The 19,319-nt window shown below is 35.3% G+C and overlaps 2 protein-coding genes across 3 annotated transcripts in view; one reads left to right on the top strand and one right to left on the bottom strand.

The window, feature by feature from the left end:
* The window catches only part of LOC123549834 (epithelial splicing regulatory protein 1-like), a 31,692-nt gene extending 25,154 nt beyond the window's left edge, over positions 1-6,538 (top strand). Inside the window, exon 13 of one of the 2 annotated variants that reach the window (XM_045338271.2) lies at positions 530-6,538. In XM_045338271.2, the coding sequence (XP_045194206.1) occupies positions 530-691 (162 nt within the window). In that variant the 3' untranslated portion in view covers positions 692-6,538. The remainder of the gene's footprint in view (positions 1-529) is intronic. The other variant, XM_045338272.2, reaches the window with a different exon arrangement.
* Positions 6,539-8,864: 2,326 nt separating this feature from the next.
* On the bottom strand, positions 8,865-19,103 carry LOC123550716 (uncharacterized). Its single transcript, XM_053545022.1, has 5 exons — positions 17,821-19,103; positions 12,946-13,048; positions 11,956-12,103; positions 10,600-10,749; positions 8,865-9,704 (listed from the first exon to the last, which is right to left on the bottom strand). Exons 1-5 carry the CDS (start codon positions 18,001-18,003, stop codon positions 9,494-9,496), a joined length of 795 nt encoding a protein of 264 aa, XP_053400997.1. The 5' UTR covers positions 18,004-19,103; the 3' UTR covers positions 8,865-9,493.
* Between the last annotated feature and the right edge of the window lie 216 nt (positions 19,104-19,319).

The raw sequence follows: 19,319 nt of genomic DNA, 5'->3' as shown, positions 1-19,319 counted from the left end.
TACCTTCTTACACTTTTCCTGCAATATTAATCAGAAATTTCATGTTGATGATATGCCTCGTATTCCATTCTTAAAAATAAATTATTAAGAAAATTTTGTTAATATATTTTTACATAATTATGATTTTTCAAGCATGCATATTATTTAATGAATATTTTCGCAGGCCATTCGATATATTATGTTACGAAGACGAACAGATATTTACACTCGAATATCTTCTTCAAATCTTATCGTCTCGTTTTAGATTTTTTATCACAATAATGCATATACAGTGATGAATATTGCATTAATTTCCTCCTCGGGGAGACAATAAAACACAGGATGCAGTTGAGAAACTGATTGTATTTGGGCCTGTGAAACTAGGCATTAACATCCAATTCGTTTATAAGTTCGAGTAATTATTTTTATTGTAAGATCCAAGTTTAGGCTTTCATCGTAATTTACATAAAACTGATTTGCGATTATGTCGTCAATATTAACCTTTTAAAATTCAAGTTACTTTCAACATGTTTTTTCCCTGCTTTAATAGGTGAGTCCAGAATGTATTCAAGTGCAGTATACACCAGAAGGATTGCCCAGTGGTGACGTAGTGATATCGTTCGCTTCACGCGGCGAAGCGGAACGCGCAGTCGCAGAGAAAAATCACCAAATTGTTGGAAATAGAATGGTTGAGCTATTCCTGGCATCGTAAATACTGGATAAAGTATTGAAACCACAGAAATGAAAACAAATGAATGTTAATATATGCTTTGTATTTTTTATTCAATGAATTTTATGCTAAGGTTTTATTTTGGAGTATTAAGAGGACCCAGGTCTAGAAAAAGTTTGTTTTATCTTGTATTTCGGCAAGTAATTCAGTAAATTAATAACTTCCGTAAAAGAGATTATTTTGGACAAAATACGTCATTGCCTTAACTTTAGAATTTGACTTAAGAAATTATCGCTTACTAAATATATACTTTTGTTTATCTTGCCACATTTGTTGCTATGAAGTAATGGCCTAAACTTTGGTAAAATTGAGGTCTAAACCATGTAATTAGCATATCGATTTCCCTAAAGCATAGTTGTTTTTTCATGCGAGTAGATCTAAATATTTATGACTTTTCCTTGTCGCTGTGGCATTGAAACTTTTACTTGTCTCAAAGTTATGATGTATCTGATTGTTAAGTTGATCTGATGAATTTTTATGTAAAAGTGTAGTATGTTTTTTTTTTTGCATTAGGTTGTTTCTTATTAATTTCAACACATTAAACTGAATGCTTGTAAATATTCTGTTAATTTTACATACATATTTTACTTCATAGATCTTATTTTCACCATTATTATTGCTTTCATATAATGCAGTAACATAACTTTAGTGTTGTTAGAGTGAAATATAATATTGTTGTTGACATACATGTATAGTTTATTTCAATTTTGATTTGTAAATATTTAAATGATGAAATATTATACAATCATAGTGTATACATAGACTTTTAAAGCTTTTAGCATGAATAAAATCAAATGAGAATTACTGATCTAGTCAAGAAAAAATATCATTTTATCAGAATCAAAATACACCTAGTATTTTTTATGAAATAAACAGAAGCTTTATATAAAATCCAATATTAAAACTTCAACGAGAGTCTAAATAAAAGAAACAAAATCACCTATATAGGAATCTTGCATGCTCCAGACATATGTAGGAATTTCTACATATTTGTTTTCTTCATATTTCATTGAATCTAGTGCCTTCATTGTGTTCAAAGTGCTAACAGGATGTTATTTTCCGTACATTTTTACATTATCTATGCAAAATGTGTATTTACGCCAAATATAAAAAAAACAAGTGCACAGTTCTACGCATACAAGAACGTTTTCATTTTGTATATAATATGTACACACACATATAGAATCATTTGTTAGAATATGTCTCTAGGTTTTTTTTGTGCAAAGCACACGCTGTTGTTGTAACAACAAAATCTAATGTCTTCCATTTGATTGCAGATTATTCTTTGGGCGTATAATTGTATAGAATAGAATAGCTATGACTTTGTACATATATATATATTCCATTGTTTTCCTATTATATGTAAATATTGTATTTTTGATAATAATTACTATACTTGGAAAAGTCTTCCGGTCAATAAGCATTCCAGTTGCAACATATTTTATTCAGGTTGTTACATTCCAAATAGTACATGAAAGCAAATTTTTGCCAATTTAAATTGTCTTCCATTAGAGAAAAGTAAACTTAAGTGCCTTGAATTTTGATGTTAAATTGATTTACATTTTTTGTGCTTAATGTTGTCATGAATTAACCACTGAATTAATGTATTTTACAAACCATGTTATTTTAAAAGAAAAACACTATTCTTTTAACTTAATTACTTTATAGGTTGTGTAAAGTAGTTGGATTAAACCTCTCAACTTTGGGTTATCCTTTTTTTTTTGGTCAATTTGACATCATGAAAAATATTTACATTTCATTGCTTTTTTTTATTAGAACAAAAAAGGGAAAAAAAAAAACAATTTGGTTCAATCCAACTATTGAATGATAATTATGATGATATGTATTTACTTTATTTGTATATGTGTGTTGTAAATTGCAGGGTACTAACATTTCCTGTAGCCAAACTACATTGTTTATATACTTCGCAAACATTTCTTGAATAGCTAATACTTATTTCAAGTGTAGATGCATGAATGTAGAAAAAGGAAATCTGACTTATGCTTTGAAAATTGCAGGTTTACAATTTGTCAGCTACATTTTCTGGCAGACTTTGGTCTTTAAAAACTTTGCATATTTGCTTTTTTGTTCGCCACTGTTCTTTAAACTATGTGTTTAAACAGGTCCAAGGGAATGAACTCTGGTTTATATTAATATCTGTATCTTTATGGCTTAGAATGGGATAAATTTAAGTTGCTACATTGTAAATTCTTTTTTGTCTTAACATTAGGCCTAAATTTGGAGATAGAATTGAAACATTTTTATCTGTTGTTTGCTGCCAGAAATTGAAGTGTTGACAAAAGAAAGCAATAACATGACAGCAGGAAACTACTAGTGCAATACTTGTCGGTTAAGGGTATACAACATTACTACACTTTCTATGAAACATCAGTCTTGCAGATTCTGAAAACATATAAACTTTTGGTTGGTGTATTTTAACATCAGTCGCAGTGTCCTAACATTGATTATGTATTTTGCCTTAAATAAAGAAGATATATGGAATTCGTTTGCTTTGTCAAAAAAAGAAGAAAGAAATAGAAATTTAAAACCAGAGTAAGAATTAGCTTTAGATTTTACATTTTAAACTCGTTGTTTGTTTCACAAACACTTTGCACCTGCCTAGATTTAAAATATTCACTGCTGTACTGTGATTTTGAACATTCACTGCTGTACTATGAATTTAAAATTGGCTGCTGGACTGCGACTGATGTAAATTTCAAACAGCTTTTTTCCAGTTATGTTATCATCTACCTGTGATTTGTAACATTTCATTGGTTTTGGTTAAATATCTCCATGACATCACGTGCGTCTTGTGTGACGTCATTTGCTTTGAAAGTGACCACCCTGAAAGTACGCAAAATCAGTTGAAAGAAAATTACCCACACTTGGACTGAGAAAATGTTAGGACTCTTATCTAAATAAAAATGAAAGGCAAGTTAAAATTTTTCAGATAAGAAACCATATAACAAAATTGTTTATATTTTATATGCCTATGGTTTTGGGATGGTCACTTTCAAATCACGTGCTACGGTAAAAAGTTCACCCTTTCATGTTTGAAAAAACACTCTGTCTAGCCAACACATTTTCTTTATGTAGCAAATTTATATTGCTTCATGATATTGAATTAAGCAATAAACATTTCAGAAAGCATATATGGTGGTGGTTGTGGGTGTGGTTCGTTCTATTTTTAGCAATATCTGCCGAGGATTCCTTCCTTCACTATGAATCTCGTGTCAACGTCTAAATCACGTGATTACCACATTTATTGTTTACTTGAAAACTTAATAGAACAGTTCGCTATCTACCAGTAGATGGAAATGAGTGTTTTTAGACGTTGATCGAGGTTTAAATGTGTAAGGAGCGGTAACTCTGTGTAAGAGGTTGTCTATTGGTGAAGGTTGTTGCTTACTTGTTTTACAACTGTAAAGTGTGTATATTATTAAATTCTGGAGATAGGGGCGCAAAGGCTGAGGGCACGTGATTTTGTTCATACAACTTGTAACATAATAATGAAAACGAAACACACGTAACAAAAAGGTGTTAGCACAGAATAAACATTGTGGCTTTAGTAAACTCTGGAAAGCGGCTGTGTAGATTTTAAGTAAACATGTATGAAAGCACAATAATTCCTCTTCTGGGAATATGTCTGTCAGGATATTAATGGTGATAGATTCTTTCAAAACGCAACTCTACTTTTTTGTAAAACTAACCGCAAAATGGATGGTGGTCCCCCGTGTGATTTGCACAATACACACGCCCTGTACTGTATCTCTCTATCAAAATGCTGTGATAATTTCTTTTTGTTTAAACGACTTTGTCCATTTAGACAAAAGTAGTTTTATTTATTATTTATTTTATTAAATGTTTAGTTTTCAGCGATGCCATAAAACAGAAGAGTATTAAATGTTGAAATAAATATTTGGATAAAATTATTTCAAACCGAATGTCATCCTTTATCCCTAGTATTAACTTATAAAGAAATTTTGAATACAGAAAAATCACTTAAATATACACCGTAAAATTTACTAAAATGTATCCAATGGATTCACGCTCTGCATTAAAGATGGTGGAATAGTAGAACAAAATCACGTGCTCTCTTCCAACAACCAGCTGGATTTAAAACTGCTCAGTCATTTTTTCGTGAGATGTGTTCTGTCTTCACAGTCTTACGGAAATCACCGACTTATTCCGCGAGATTTTCGTAATGACTTACATTGCTTGTCCTTCGTGAACGTGACGTCAGCAAAAGGTGAAGGGTGACTTCGTTGTTTTTCGGAGTTTTCCGTGAATAACTGAACTATTAATACTGGCTGTATGGACGTTGTATCCTTGGTGTGCGTGCATGTCCCTGCATGAATTGTAAGGTTGAGGGATTTAGCAAAGACTTCAGTGTTCAGCAGAAAGCAACCACATATTCCTATTTAGGTCGTGGTATTATACGAATAGTCGTCCATGTGTTAAGACACACACTCCTTAATTTACACAAGAACTAAATCAGTTTGAATATATATACCTACTAATGCTTTTTATATACATTCTGGATATTTTCTGTTCTCGCATTTAACTATCTGCACTCCAGTCAGTGAGCTATTAGATTGACTTTCGCGCACTTTCCTATCTTCCATGTGTATACTAGTGATCTTGTTGAACGATTTTATATGGGCCCTATCTTTAGTGAAATCATGGTGGTTTGCTAAAACTTTTAATTGTGTTCTAAAATGACCCTTGTCCAAAACTGTTACTAAAGTAGATTTTAATATAAACAAAATGAGTGCTTGCTTTGGCCAGTTGACTGGTAGGTCGAAAATGTGTAGAAGATCCGTTTTGAGTGGCATACAGACAAGCAAGTCGCTTTTATGATCTGCTGTTGACTGATGGAGATTATTGTATCCAGGATCGAAAAAATTTTTCGGCTTAACATTATAATCTGAGGCGAATGTCAACAGAAAGTTCTTTTTCTCTCTTTCTCTCTCTCTCTGAAAATTTGGAGGTCTCATTTGATTGGACGACTATTTATATAATATCGATCTCCATTCTCCACATCTTTCCAACTAAGAAGACATGTGTTCAATATGGTGCAATACAGTACATCTAAGTTATAAAAGTCAACGCCAGAAAATACTAGTTTATAAATAAATACTAATAATTTGGGCTAAGGGAATTTTTAATATATTTATATTGTGTAAATAGCATTATTTATATTTTACAAAAACTAGTCAAGATAAATTTTGCCTTTTAAATAATGATATACAATGTAGATATTTTCCAGTTTTATTTGAGGATATTTTATCTCAAATTATTCACATATCTTTTAGCAGATTAGACACATCAAACATGTCAAGAAAATCTGTAATATTATTATATATATTTATTTTCTTTTAAATGAGATTTTTTTTACCATTTCGGTAACGTATTTGTAAGGTACATTACAATTAATATAATTTGGTAACAGTTACCATATATAGGTTGTAGACAAGTTTGTATTGAATGATTTCAAGGACTGAAAGTAAGAAAAAACTTTATACTGTTTAATTACGTTACCAAATATCGGCTTTACAAGTATACATATCGGTAACGTATTGGGCAGAACAGGACTGTGCTCACCAAGTGCATTAGAACTCGCGTAGCTTTTTGTTACCATGACATAGTATTTTTTGTGTTGCCACAGTTAGTTCTTACTGCTAGAATGTCACAGAGAAGTGTCTTTAATTTTGCAATAATTTTGAAAGAATGTGTTTAAGTGCGATTTTGACAAATGGGAAGAACCCAACATATCATATTTTTTGTTAAGTCTGATGAATGAACGAGAAAAAAATTATATAAAAGTAACACGGATTTCTTTTCTTTGTTCAAAATACAATTATAAATGTTCCTGTCTGAAAAGTTTCAATTATGAAAGGACTTTTAGCCATACTGGAATCATAAAGATGAAAAAAATAAAAGAAAGCTAAACTTGCAACATTCTAAGTTAGAAGTGAACACATGACCTTTATTTCTGTGTTTTAGTCTCTCGATAGTATATCGGATTATTTTGCATTCACGTTCAGTGACAGAAAGAGTACTATTAACCGCCCCAGCCTCAGCTGAAGAAAGTTTGGTGCTACGCAAAAACCCACACCATTTACAGCTGAAGAAGGTTTAGTGGTAGGCTACAAACCGTCCGATTTGTAGCCGAAGATGGTGGTATGCTAAATTCCGAACAGTTTACAGCTGAAAAGGTTTGATTTTGCTAAAAGTAAGTGCCCAATTAACAGCTAAAGGTATGGTGGTTTGCTAAAACTAGCCCCATTCTCAGCTGAGGAAGGTTTAGTCGGACGCTAAACTCCTCCCCATCGACAGCTGAAGAAAGTTTGATGGTATGCTAAAAACAGCCCCATTTCAATGAGGAAAGTTTGTTGGTGTGCTAACAACCGTCCTATTTACAGTTGAATAAGGTTCGGGTTTTGCCATAAATTTGCTAATCGTTACTGAAAGTCTGTTGGTATGCTTAAATTCGCTCCATTTTAGCTGAAACGGTTTGGTGTTATGCCAAAATCACTACAATTTTCGGCTGGAGAAGACTTTGGGTATACTAGAAAGCGTCCCATTTATAGCAGAAGGTTTGGTGGTACGCTAAAAATCGACCCTTTATATTGAAAAAAGTTTGGTGATATACTTAACCGCCCAATTTACAGCTAAAACAGGTTTGGTGCTATGCTAATGCCGTCCCATTAGTTGAACAAGGCCTAATTTATAGCTGAAGAAGGGTTGGCGGTATGTTAAATCCACCTAATTTATAGCTGAAGAAGGTTTGGCGGTATGCTAAATCCACCTAATTTATAGCTGAAGAAGGTTTGGCGGTATGCTAAATGCACCCATTTTATAGGTGAAGATTTGGTGGTATGCTAAATCCGCCTAATTTATAGCTGAAGAAGGGTTGGTGGTATGCTAAATCCGCCTAATTCATAGCTGAAGAAGGTTTGGTGGTATGCTAAATGCACCCACTTTATAGGTGAAGGTTTGGTGGTATGCTAAATCCGCTGCATTTATAGCTGAAGAAGGGTTGGTGGTATGCTAAATGCACCCACTTTATAGGTGAAGGTTTGGTGGTATGCTAAATCCACTGCATTTATAGCTGAAGAAGGGTTGGTGGTATGCTAAATGCACCCACTTTATAGGTGAAGGTTTGGTGGTATGCTAAATCCGCTGCATTTATAGCTGAAGAAGGTTGGGGTATGCTAAATGCACCAACTTTATAGTGAAGAATTTAGTGGTATGCTAAATCCCCTAATTTATAGATGAAGAAGGGTTGGTGGTATGCTAAATGCACCCACTTTATAGGTGAAGATTTGGTGGTATGCTAAATCCGCCTAATTTATAGATGAAGAAGGGTTGGTGGTATGCTAAATGCACCCACTTTAATATGTGAAGATTTGGTGGTATGCTAAATCCGCCTAATTTATAGCTGAAGAAGGGTTGGTGGTATGCTAAATGCACCCACTTTATAGGTGAAGGTTTGGTGGTATGCTAAATCCGCTGCATTTATAGCTGAAGAAGGTTTGGTGGTATGCTAAATTCGCTGCATTTATAGCCGAAGAAGGTTTGGTAGTATGTTAAATCAGCCCAGTTTAGTGCAGAGGAAGAGTTGGTTGTATGCTCAAACTAACCCATTTATAGATAGAGGTTTGGAGGTATGCTAAAACCGCCCCATTTATAGCTGAAGGAAGTTTGGTGGTATGCTAAATGCACCCACTTTATATGTGAAGGTTTGGTGGTATGCTAAATCAGCCCAGTTTAGTGCTGAAGAAAAGTTGGCTGTATGCTCAAACCACCCCATTTATAGATAGAGGTTTGGAGGTATGTTAAAACTGCCACATAGCTGGAGAAGGTTTGGTGGTATGCTAAAAACCGTCCCAATTACAGCTGAAAGTTTGCTGATATACTAAAATCCGCCCAAAGTTAGCTAACAACCGTCCCCATTACAGCTATGAAAAACTTCGCCCTTATTTTAGCTAAAAGTTTGGTGGTATACTAAAAATCGCCCCATTACTTGCTTTGCTAAAATCGCACCATTTATAGCTTACGAAGGTCTGATATGCTAAATTTCAAGTAACCGTTATGGATATGAGTGAGTAAGTGTCATGTAAATTTCAAGCTCGATAAAAGGCCGTTAAAATACATTATACGTGCAATGTATTTATAATGCGCTTTAGAATGTTTAACATTACATGCACAATCAACTGACATACAAAACATTTTATATTGCAATTTAACAGCTACAAATATGAAGTCATAAAATCAGCAGCAATCGTTATTACGATATGATAAAAAAAGTAAAGACGTCTAATTTTCTACGTCTCTATGTGTGAAAGTAGGAAGACAATCTAGCAAACACAATACACCAAGACAGCCCTTTTATTCTGATCTATGTAAAATTATTGAAGAAAAGGTGTTGTCGATGAATAATATTTCTAACAAAAAAAAAACATAGGCGTCGCTTTAGCCAGTGTCCTCCCTTCCCCGGAGCAAATAAAAAGTGCGTTGAGTTTCAGCTGATGCCTCACTAAAAACTGCCAGTGGTAAGCAAATATTCTCTCAGTTTCTTCTCTTGACAGATATGAAAATAGAGATCGTATTTTTATGGAACGTCAACTGTCTTTGGTGTGATATTCCTGGGTTATCTTCAAACTCAATGTTTTCCGTTTGCATTCCAAAAATCCGTAATCGCTTTAATTTGTTTCGAATATATACAATATATAACAGAAATGAGGCATTTATGTAACAAAGACCCCATCTTTTCACTAATCAGAACACCGTCAGTAGCTGATAGTTTAGGTCTAAAACCACTGCCAGTGCTACCGGTAACATAACCAGACATCCGGTCAATCCTTCACCATTAATGAGCAACTGCTGACCAGTATACTTTCCAGGAGTATTCGTATAGATACTGCCTAACACTGTAGGATTATAAATGTTCCAGAACCAATGCATAACGCTGCAAGCCCACATAGAGTAACTGAAAAATACATTTATATATCGCATTAATAGTTCAATAAATGCGATTATTCTAGATACCGTAAACTACCTAAAATATGTCCCGTCCAGGAGGCCCCCCTCCACACATGTACAGATAATAAAAAGCAAAGTATGTAAACAACAGAAATGCTAAACATAAATCTAAGAAAACATAACAAGCTAAACACGCATGTATTCAATGTGGCACATGTCTTGCAAAAAGATTACACAAAAAACACCACCAAGACCCTGAAAAAAAAACCTGACAGAAAATAGATACAACCTTAGTAGGCATTGAAAACCGTCTTGGAAGCCTTTCACCGGTCACGGCGGTCAGACACTATGATAGGGGAAAGAATAGCTTACATTTGTAAAAGGGATGCATAGTGTGTTTCCAAATAGTCCCACAATAACTCCTTTTTAATTTCACAGATGTTGTGATATAACTTATCATAGACGTGCCTTTAGTAACTATTATATATTGAAACTAAACCTAGTCATGATACTCTAGCAATAAAATATAATAAAATATTTACGCGGTTTATGATAGCGGTAGCCCTGCTACAGGAGTGTATTAGTTATATGTTTATTACGGTCAGTGCAGTCCCCAACATGACCACACGCTCAAAGAAAGAAGACAAATGAGCCGCACCATGAGAAAACCAACATAGTGCATTTGCGACCAGCATGGATCCAGACCAGCCTGCGCATCTGCGCAGTCTGGTCAGGATCCATGCCGTTCGCTTTCAAAGCCTCTTGTAATTAGAGAAACCGTTAGCGAACAGTACGGATCCTGACCAGACTGCGCGGATGCGCAGGCTGGTCTGGATCCATGCTGGTCGCAAATGCACTATGTTGGCTTTCTCACGGTGCGGCTCAAATATCCTTTCACCTACCCTGATTTGACAGCCACCCATCCATGCGGAAAGGCAGATAACATACACGAAACACACTGCACAAGCACGGTAAGATATGGACGCTGGGGCTTCAGTTTGTATGTCAATAAAATCATCACAGGTACATGGAATAGTCCCCATACAATACCACTGAAATACAAAGTAACAGGTACGCATCAAAATGTGGCAAGGTCTCACTGCAAAAGAACCTGTGGTGCCTTTAAAATGTGAACTTTTATCAAATGAAAAATTTCTTTTTTCTCGATTTCATATCTACAGTTCTAGCAAATATGTTTGATTTGTGGAGTGTATACTCCAGTAACATACATCGATCGTATAACTTCAGAAAAGTGGGACCACAAAGGCGCAGACTTACTGCAGTATCAGTATTTTTACGTCACGCCGTCACAAGTGGTACAGAATGTGTGCGTTACGACGCAACGTTAGAATGTTTGTTGTTGCAGGTTTAATTTTATAGTGTGGAGGCAGTAAACAGTTTTCAGCTGTTAGTGTCGAATTGGCCGGGTGAAATTTACAAATAAGAGGCAATTTACGGAATGAAGTGCATATTTGAACTTCTAAATAATAATTATTGCTAGAATTGAAGTTTCAGCGGCTAGAATTGAGTTTCACTTATTTAAAGAAAATCAGTTGAGTAGCCTTGATCTTGATAGTATGACGTAATGACTTGCAGGAGCGTATACATGCTTCCTCTGAGCTAGCTGAAAGTGGGGTTGTCATTTTAGCAGGGGCCTCAGGAAAATCGGAATAGTGAAAAAACGGTACGGATGGCCCATATATTTCAGCTTATTTTCAGATTTTACAGTGTTACTGGAGTATGGAACAGTGTAGCAATTGTGGTTATCATTTTCAGGGAATTTTCTGCAGCGATTGAAAAATTGGCAAATTTAGCTTTTTTCGTCATCAGTTTCCGCGACCGGGAGAGCACAAAATTCAGGTCTTGTAAACAGAAAACTAGATATTAGAGATGTATTGCAGATGGTTTGTAACGATAGACATACAGTGGTGTTAATGTTGCAATATCTTTATTTCAGGTGTGTGGTTACAGACTTTTGTGTGAGGTTTTGAAAGTTAGGTAGGCGACTCTAGGCCGAGAAGCTCAGAAAACTGTTTACTGCCTCCTGTATGCACGATTTGATTGGGAAAAGGAAGCGAACACAAATCTGTGAGTAAAAGAAAGAAATCAATATTCGGGTATGAATACATTGGCCGTGATTAGAGTATACACGGAAGGTCTGCCTCCAAACACGCCTAACGTATTTCATACCAAATTGAAAGCCACTTTCTGACGTAACTAGGTAAATGGGTATTCTAGAAGAAAACAATCACAAATACCTTATAGTAAATGCAGTAAAAACGGAATATCTGTCAAGAAGACATGGTAGCAAGAAGCATCTCCATCCAATTTCCTCACCAGCAGCTCGTAGAAACCCCGACAACCGGTTCTTGTTATGCTCATGTATACTGTGCTTACGTATCTCCGCTAAAATGAACATGATATAAAATAGTTCAGATGGGATTTCAATTTTTTTTCAAGTCATTGAAAATGAGGAAAAGGGCGAATTTGAACTATAAAATTTATACAAAACAAATTATGCATATTACAGACTATCTATACAATATCTTAAAGATTATCTAATATGAATGCATGCTATATTTACTAGATAATCCCCCAGGTTATGATATATCATTGTATTTTACTGCAATGAGGGCGATTGTGTGGACCTAGCAGACAAATTTCATTACACCCGCTTGTTTTGGCATTAGAATATATTATTCAGTTTATTTGAACGTTGTATTACAATAACACGAGTTCAATAATTCACACATGGCCCTGCCCATTCTACTGTTAAAACAAGGACCACACATACCCCCATCATATAGTACACAAGAACGATATGAACTTAACCGAAACGTTACGTGCGATAACAATGGGGATTCAATATTTAACCTAGCCCTACCTATGCTACTGTTACAACTAGGACTACACATGACTACTTTGCAGTATACTAGAACAACATGAACTTTGTCGAAACATTATATTGCAGTAACACGGGGAGTTCCATACTTAACCTTGCCTTGCCCATCTTACTGTTACAGCTAAAATCATGCCTTCATCTCGCAGTGAACTACAACCAGAACTTAACCGAAATGTTTATTACAGTATAAGGGGAATTCAATACGTTACCTGACCCTCAGGACCTGACGAATTATCCCCACGCATCCTGAAAGAGACTACACATGCCCCCACATTGTGTATATTAGATCGACATGCATTTAAATTTAAATTCCTATTGCAGTAACACGGGGAATTCAATATTTTACCTTCCCTTGCCCATCCCGCTCTTACAGCTAGGACCACGCATGCCTCCACCATGCAATACACTAGAACGACAGCAGCTACGGCGAAGACGAGACTTCGAACTGGCTAAAATATATAGGTTAAGAACAAAAGCTGAAAACATAACATCATAGGTTTTATTTTATACAATTGATAAAGAGCTTATTCGGTTTGGATTAAAATGGAATACAATCTCTTTTACATCGGGTTCATTGATCTAACTTTAGTACATAATCTTAGCTGAAGTGGTATCGTAGGATGAAATAATCTCTTTGAACTTTGTACCCGGCAGATATATCTTATTTGCATGAAACGCATAACATATTCCTAACGTTGTCGGCTTTAGCTTATGTGGACAATGAACTGTGAATGTGCACTAAATCCTCTAGGTCTTCTCAAAACATACTTGCATTTTGTTCGCTGTAACAATCTTCGGTATTGACGGGACTCAGTTTCATTTTGTCTGTTCATAAGAGGACGATCGTATAGTAATGTTCTGAGAAGACGTTAGAGGAGTTCCCTTTACCAAGCCAGATTTCAACGATAGTTCACGGGAGTGATTTGGTTTAAAGTCTTGTTGATATATCGTTGGTACGTCTCGCTCGAATTTATTTTTTCGGAGTTATGGCCTTCAAAATCAGTTTTGAATATAATCTGTCCTGAACACCTTCCTATACTATTTGTTGGATTTCAAAAACACTTCGCAATATATGAGTAGCAAAACCTAGGCTGAACGACTTTTCGATGATACTTTGATTTTTACACATAAAGATCACATACTACCTTTCATAATTATATACCCCCACAAACGAAGTTTGCGGGGTATATAGGAGTGCGCTGTTCATTCTGTCTTTCCGTCGGTTTCATAGTTTCCGGACAATTACTCATGAAAGGCTTGTCAGATTTAGAACAGTTTAGAACAATGACACTTGATCTCAAGGACTTATCTGCATCGTTTAGCAAATAAACAGCATCTTATCGATTTAAAGGCAACCCATGCATGGTCATCAGCGGTAATGATAACAAAAATATTTATATTTTATATTTATTTAATTATGTTTTTCACAATCTTTTCTACACATTTACCAAAGATGAAAAATGATGGACGTGCGAATGTAGCGCATTCTGCAAAATGCTTGATTCAGTACTCCACTAAGTATCGCATCCGATTTTCCGACTAGACGGGGAAAGGAAAGAAATCATGCAGTCCTAAAAGTAAATGTAACTTTTCTTCGTCATTACAAAAATTAATTGCCCGTCTGCTTAGCTTAGTGAGGAAAGGGCAGGTCTATGGATCTTATGGTATAGTGAGTTCGATCCATATGCAAAGTGTATGCTGTCCTTGGTGATTCTGATAGCAGACATTGTGTCTCACATAAGTCGTCCTCCGCCACTTATTCTTATGCAGAAGTTGGCAGTTACGTGCTGAACAGAGAAAGTTGTACTGGTACACCATCCAGGAACACTGGTTAGTTCCGAACTGCCCGTCGATACTGTTAACAAGAGGGCCAAGATGGCTCTAGGTCGCTCATCTGAGAAACACACCATAACAGTGTAAACATGTGATTTCATGGAAACAAATATTCTGGCCAATTTTCATTAAGATTGGACCAAAAATGTGGTCTCTTGAGTTTTAAACAAATATTTTCTTACATATGACATAGTGACCTAGTTTTTGACCCCAGATGATCCATATTTAAACTTGACCTCGATTATATCAAGGCAATCATTCTGACCAAATTTCATGAAGATCAATTGAAAAATACAGTCTCTATCACATACACAAGGTTTTTCTTTGATTTGACCTAGTGAACTACTTTTTGACCCCAGATGACCCATATTCAGATCCGACCTAGATTTCATCAAGGCAATCATTCTGACCAAATTTCATGAAGATCAATTGAAAAAATACAGTCTCTATCATATACACAAGGTTTTTCTTTGATTTGACCTAGTGCCCTATTTTTTAACTCAGATGACCCATATTAAAACTCGACCTAGATTTAATCAAGGCAATCATTCTGACATAAATGTATGAAGATCAATTGAAAAATACAGCCTCTATCGCATACACAATGTTTTTCTTTGATTTGACCTAGTGACCTAGTTTTTGACCCCAGATGGCCCACATTCGAAATTGACTAGATTTTGTTAAGGTAATCATTCAGACTAAATTTCATGAAGATTAATTGAAAACAAGAGGGCCATGAAGGCCCTGTATCGCTCACCTGACCTAGGAATCATCAAGATTAACATTCTTACCAAATTTCATTAAGATATGGTCATAAATGTGGCCTCTAGAGTGTTAACTAGCTTTTTCTTTGATTTGACCTGGTGACCTAGTTTTTTACCCTACATGACCCAGATTCAAATTGGACCTTGAGATCATCAAGATTAATATTCTGACCATGTTTCATGAAGATACAGTCATAAATGTAGCCTCTACAGTGTTGACAAGCTTTCCTTTGATTTGACCTGGTGACCTAGTTTTTGGCCCCCAGATGACCCAATATCAAACTCCTCCAACATTTTATTGAGGGTAACATTCTGACCAAGTTTCATTAATATCGGGCCAAAACTGTGACCTCTAGAGTGTTAACTAGCTTTTCCTTTGATTTGACCCGGTGACCTAGTTTTCGACCCCATATGACCCAGATTCGAACTTGACCTAGAGATCATAAAGATTAACATTCTGACTAAGTTTCATGAAGATACAGTCATAAATGTGGCCTCTACAGTGTTAACAAGCTTTTCCTTTGATTTGACCTAGTGACCTAGTTTTTGACCCATCTGAACCAGATTTGAATTTGACCTATATATCATCAAGATTAACATTCTGACAAAGTTTCATTAGGATATGGTCATAAATGTGGCCTTTAGAGTGTTAATTAGCTTTTCCTTTGATTTGACCTGGTGACCTAGTTTTTGACCCTACATGACCCAGATTCAAACTGGACTTTGAGATCATCAAGATTAATAATCTGACCAAATTTCATTAAGATATAGTCATAAATGAGGCCTCTACAGTGTTAACATGCTTTTCCTTTGATTTGACCTTGTGACCTAGTTTTTGACCCTAGATGACCCAATATCAAACTCGTCTAAGATTTTATTGTGGGTAACATTCTGACAAAGTTTCATTAAGACTGGGCCAAAATTGTGACCTCTAGAGTGTTAACAAGCTTTTCCTTTTATTTGACCTGGTGACCTAGTTTTTGACCCCAGATGACCCAATATCGTTTCATCCCAAGATTTTATTGAGGGTGATATTCTGACCAAGTTTCATTAAGATTGGGCCAAAATTGTGACCTCTAGAGTGTTAACAGTCAAATTGTTGACGACGGCGGACGGACGGACGACGACGGACGACGGACACAGGGCGATCACAAAAGCTCACCTTGAGCACTTCGTGCTCAGGTGAGCTAAATACAGCTTCTATCGCATACACAAGGTTTTTCTTTGATTTGTCCTAGTGACTTGTTTTTGATCCCAGATGACCCATATTCGAACTTGACCTAGATTCTATCAAGGCAATCATTCTGACAAAATTTCATGAAGATCAATTGGAAAATACAGCCTCTATCGCATACAAAAGGTTTTTCTTTGATTGACCTAGTGACCTAGTTTTTTACCAAATGTGACCCATATTCAAACTCAACCTAAACTTCCTCAAGGCAATCATTCTGACTAAATTTCATGAAAATCAATTGAAAAATACAGTCTCTATCGCATACACAAATTTTTTTCTATAATTTGACCTAGTGACCTAGTTTTTGACCCCAGATGATCCATATTCAAATTCGAATTAGATTTAATTAAGGCAATCATTCTGACCAAATTGCATGAAGATCAATTGAAAAATACAGCCTCTATCGCATACACAAGGTTTTTCTTTGATTTGACCTAGTGACCTAGTTTTGACCCCAGATGACCCATTTTTAAATTTGGCCTAGATTTTATCAAGATACTCATTCTGACCAAAATTCATGAAGATCAAGTAAAAAATACAGCCTCTATCCCATACACAAGGTTTTTCTTTGATTTGACCTAGGGACCTAGTTTCTGACCCCAGAGGATCCATTTTCGAACTCAGCCTAGATTTTATCAAGGTAATCACTCTGACAAATTTCATGAAGATCAGTTGAAAAATATAGCCTCTATCGCATACACAAGGTTTTTCTTTGATTTGACCTAGTGACCTAGTTTTTGATCCCAGATGACCCATTTTCGAACTTGGCCTAGATTTCATCAAGATTATCATTCTGATCAAAATTCATTAAGATGAATTGAAAAATACAGCCTCTGTCGCATATACAAGGTTTTTCTTTGATCTGACCTAGTGACCTATTTTTTGACCCAAGATGACCCATTTTCAAACTTGGCCTAGATTTCATCAAGGTTATCATTCTGACCAAAATTCATGAAGATCAATTGAAAAATACAGCCCATATCGCATACACAAGGTTTTTCTTTGATTTGACCTAGTGACTTAGTTTTTGACCCCAGATGACCCATTTTTGAATTCGGCCTAGATTTTAATAAGGTAATCATTCTGACAAAATTTCATGAAGGTAAGTTGAAAAATACAGCCTCTATCGCATACACAAGCTAAATGTTGACAGACGACGGACATAGTGTGATCACAAAAACTCAGGTGAGCTAAAAACGGTCTCTTACCCAACAAATAAATACGTTTTGAAACGCTCCCTACATAACCTGCATTCGATGTTCTGTCGGACTTCACATAAACCGGCAATATCTACTAGTGAGTTTTGCATTGTAGGGATATAATTCGATTATTTAACAACTGAGCGACTACAATAACAGAATCAAAGAATGTAGTAAAGAAATGACCCTACCTCCGCTGAACCCGACAGTCTACTCAAAAACGACATCAATCTTCCATTTACTGCTGTCATAAACAGAGCAGTGACACCCGGAAAAAACATGGCATAAGCCAGAAACGCAAAGCTCCAGTCGCGCAAAACATATACCCATATTGCAGTTAGGCCGAGAACTATAGCAGCAAATTCAAAACACATTTTCTCCTGTAGTATTTCTACAAGTATGTCTACAATGGAAAACGAATTATGTTGCCTTAACTGTTTGTGAGTTCATTTTAACTTTTTCATATACGGCATGTATTGTGTGACCTAATTCAGTAATCCAACCAATTATCCATCAACATATGCATTAACATCAACGCTTTCTAACTTATCTAACAAATGAACTTGATCTATTTATGTTAAGGACAATGTGAATGTCGTTATCTTTTCCGATTTTCATTCAAGTACACCGACTTAAGTACTATAGCGTTGAACATTATGTTTCCATTATTATACATGATTATACCACGCAATCGCTGTGTTTGAAAATCCTGCTCGAAGAAAATCGATGAATAATGTCATTGTAACTTCAGTGTCAAAGACATAGAGAGATAAACACCTAGTTTGTGGGGTTTCTGGTGAATCGTTAAATTTTATTAGTTCTTAGTTATAGACAATAGCCTAATTTATATGTTATCATATGACAGCGGAATTATTCGAGGACTCCGTTAAACGTATATGAAAACAAACATAAAATCGATATTTTGATAAAAAAACTCACGTTTATTATGATACATATATATACATACTGGGTCAAAGACCACCAATTCAAAAAAATACAGGGAACTTACTGGAAATAAGGTAACCGTATACCTAGGAATAAGGTAATGTCTGTCAGTAACGTAAACAAAAAAGAAGCGATTTTTAACTAAAATTACTTATTACAGTTACAGCATTTAATTATACATTTTACAGTACTTGCTACATTTAATGTGTATTGAAAAAAAGAGAGTATATCAAACGGTTTTCTCTCCCGCCATGCTAACGATGTAAACAGGGAGTCATCTCATTCATGTGAATAATACTCCAATAAAGTATCACTATACGTATGTTTTTCTTCCGTTCTTTTGGTGGAACTAAGATAGTTCTTGAGAGAAATTTGATTCGACTTAAGTAAACACCTACAGGCCATTATGTTATAATGGAAGCCCATGGGAAAATAATTGGTGGTCTCTAACCACTAACATTAGTTACAAAACAATATTATGACATAATCTTATATAGTGACACTAACATGTATGCACATAAGATCAGAGCAAGTTAGATTCCGGATAGATATTCTGCAAATTGTATTAGTACATAATATTACCCTCTAGTCAAATGGTCAATTTTCAACAGCCGTGTGTAAAGTTAGCAATAATATTATGTACCTGACCAATTATGATATGTTAGATGATAACAAAGTTAAAAATAAATCCAAAAAGTCATTTAATCTTAATGCTGCATCTGTACTTCACACAAACAGTTTAAAA

Source organism: Mercenaria mercenaria, chromosome 6 (genome assembly GCF_021730395.1).
Source record: "Mercenaria mercenaria strain notata chromosome 6, MADL_Memer_1, whole genome shotgun sequence".
Taxonomy (NCBI): Eukaryota; Metazoa; Mollusca; class Bivalvia; order Venerida; family Veneridae; genus Mercenaria; species Mercenaria mercenaria.
Note: the sequence above shows the minus strand (reverse complement) of the source record. Positions and strands in the feature narration are given on the sequence as shown.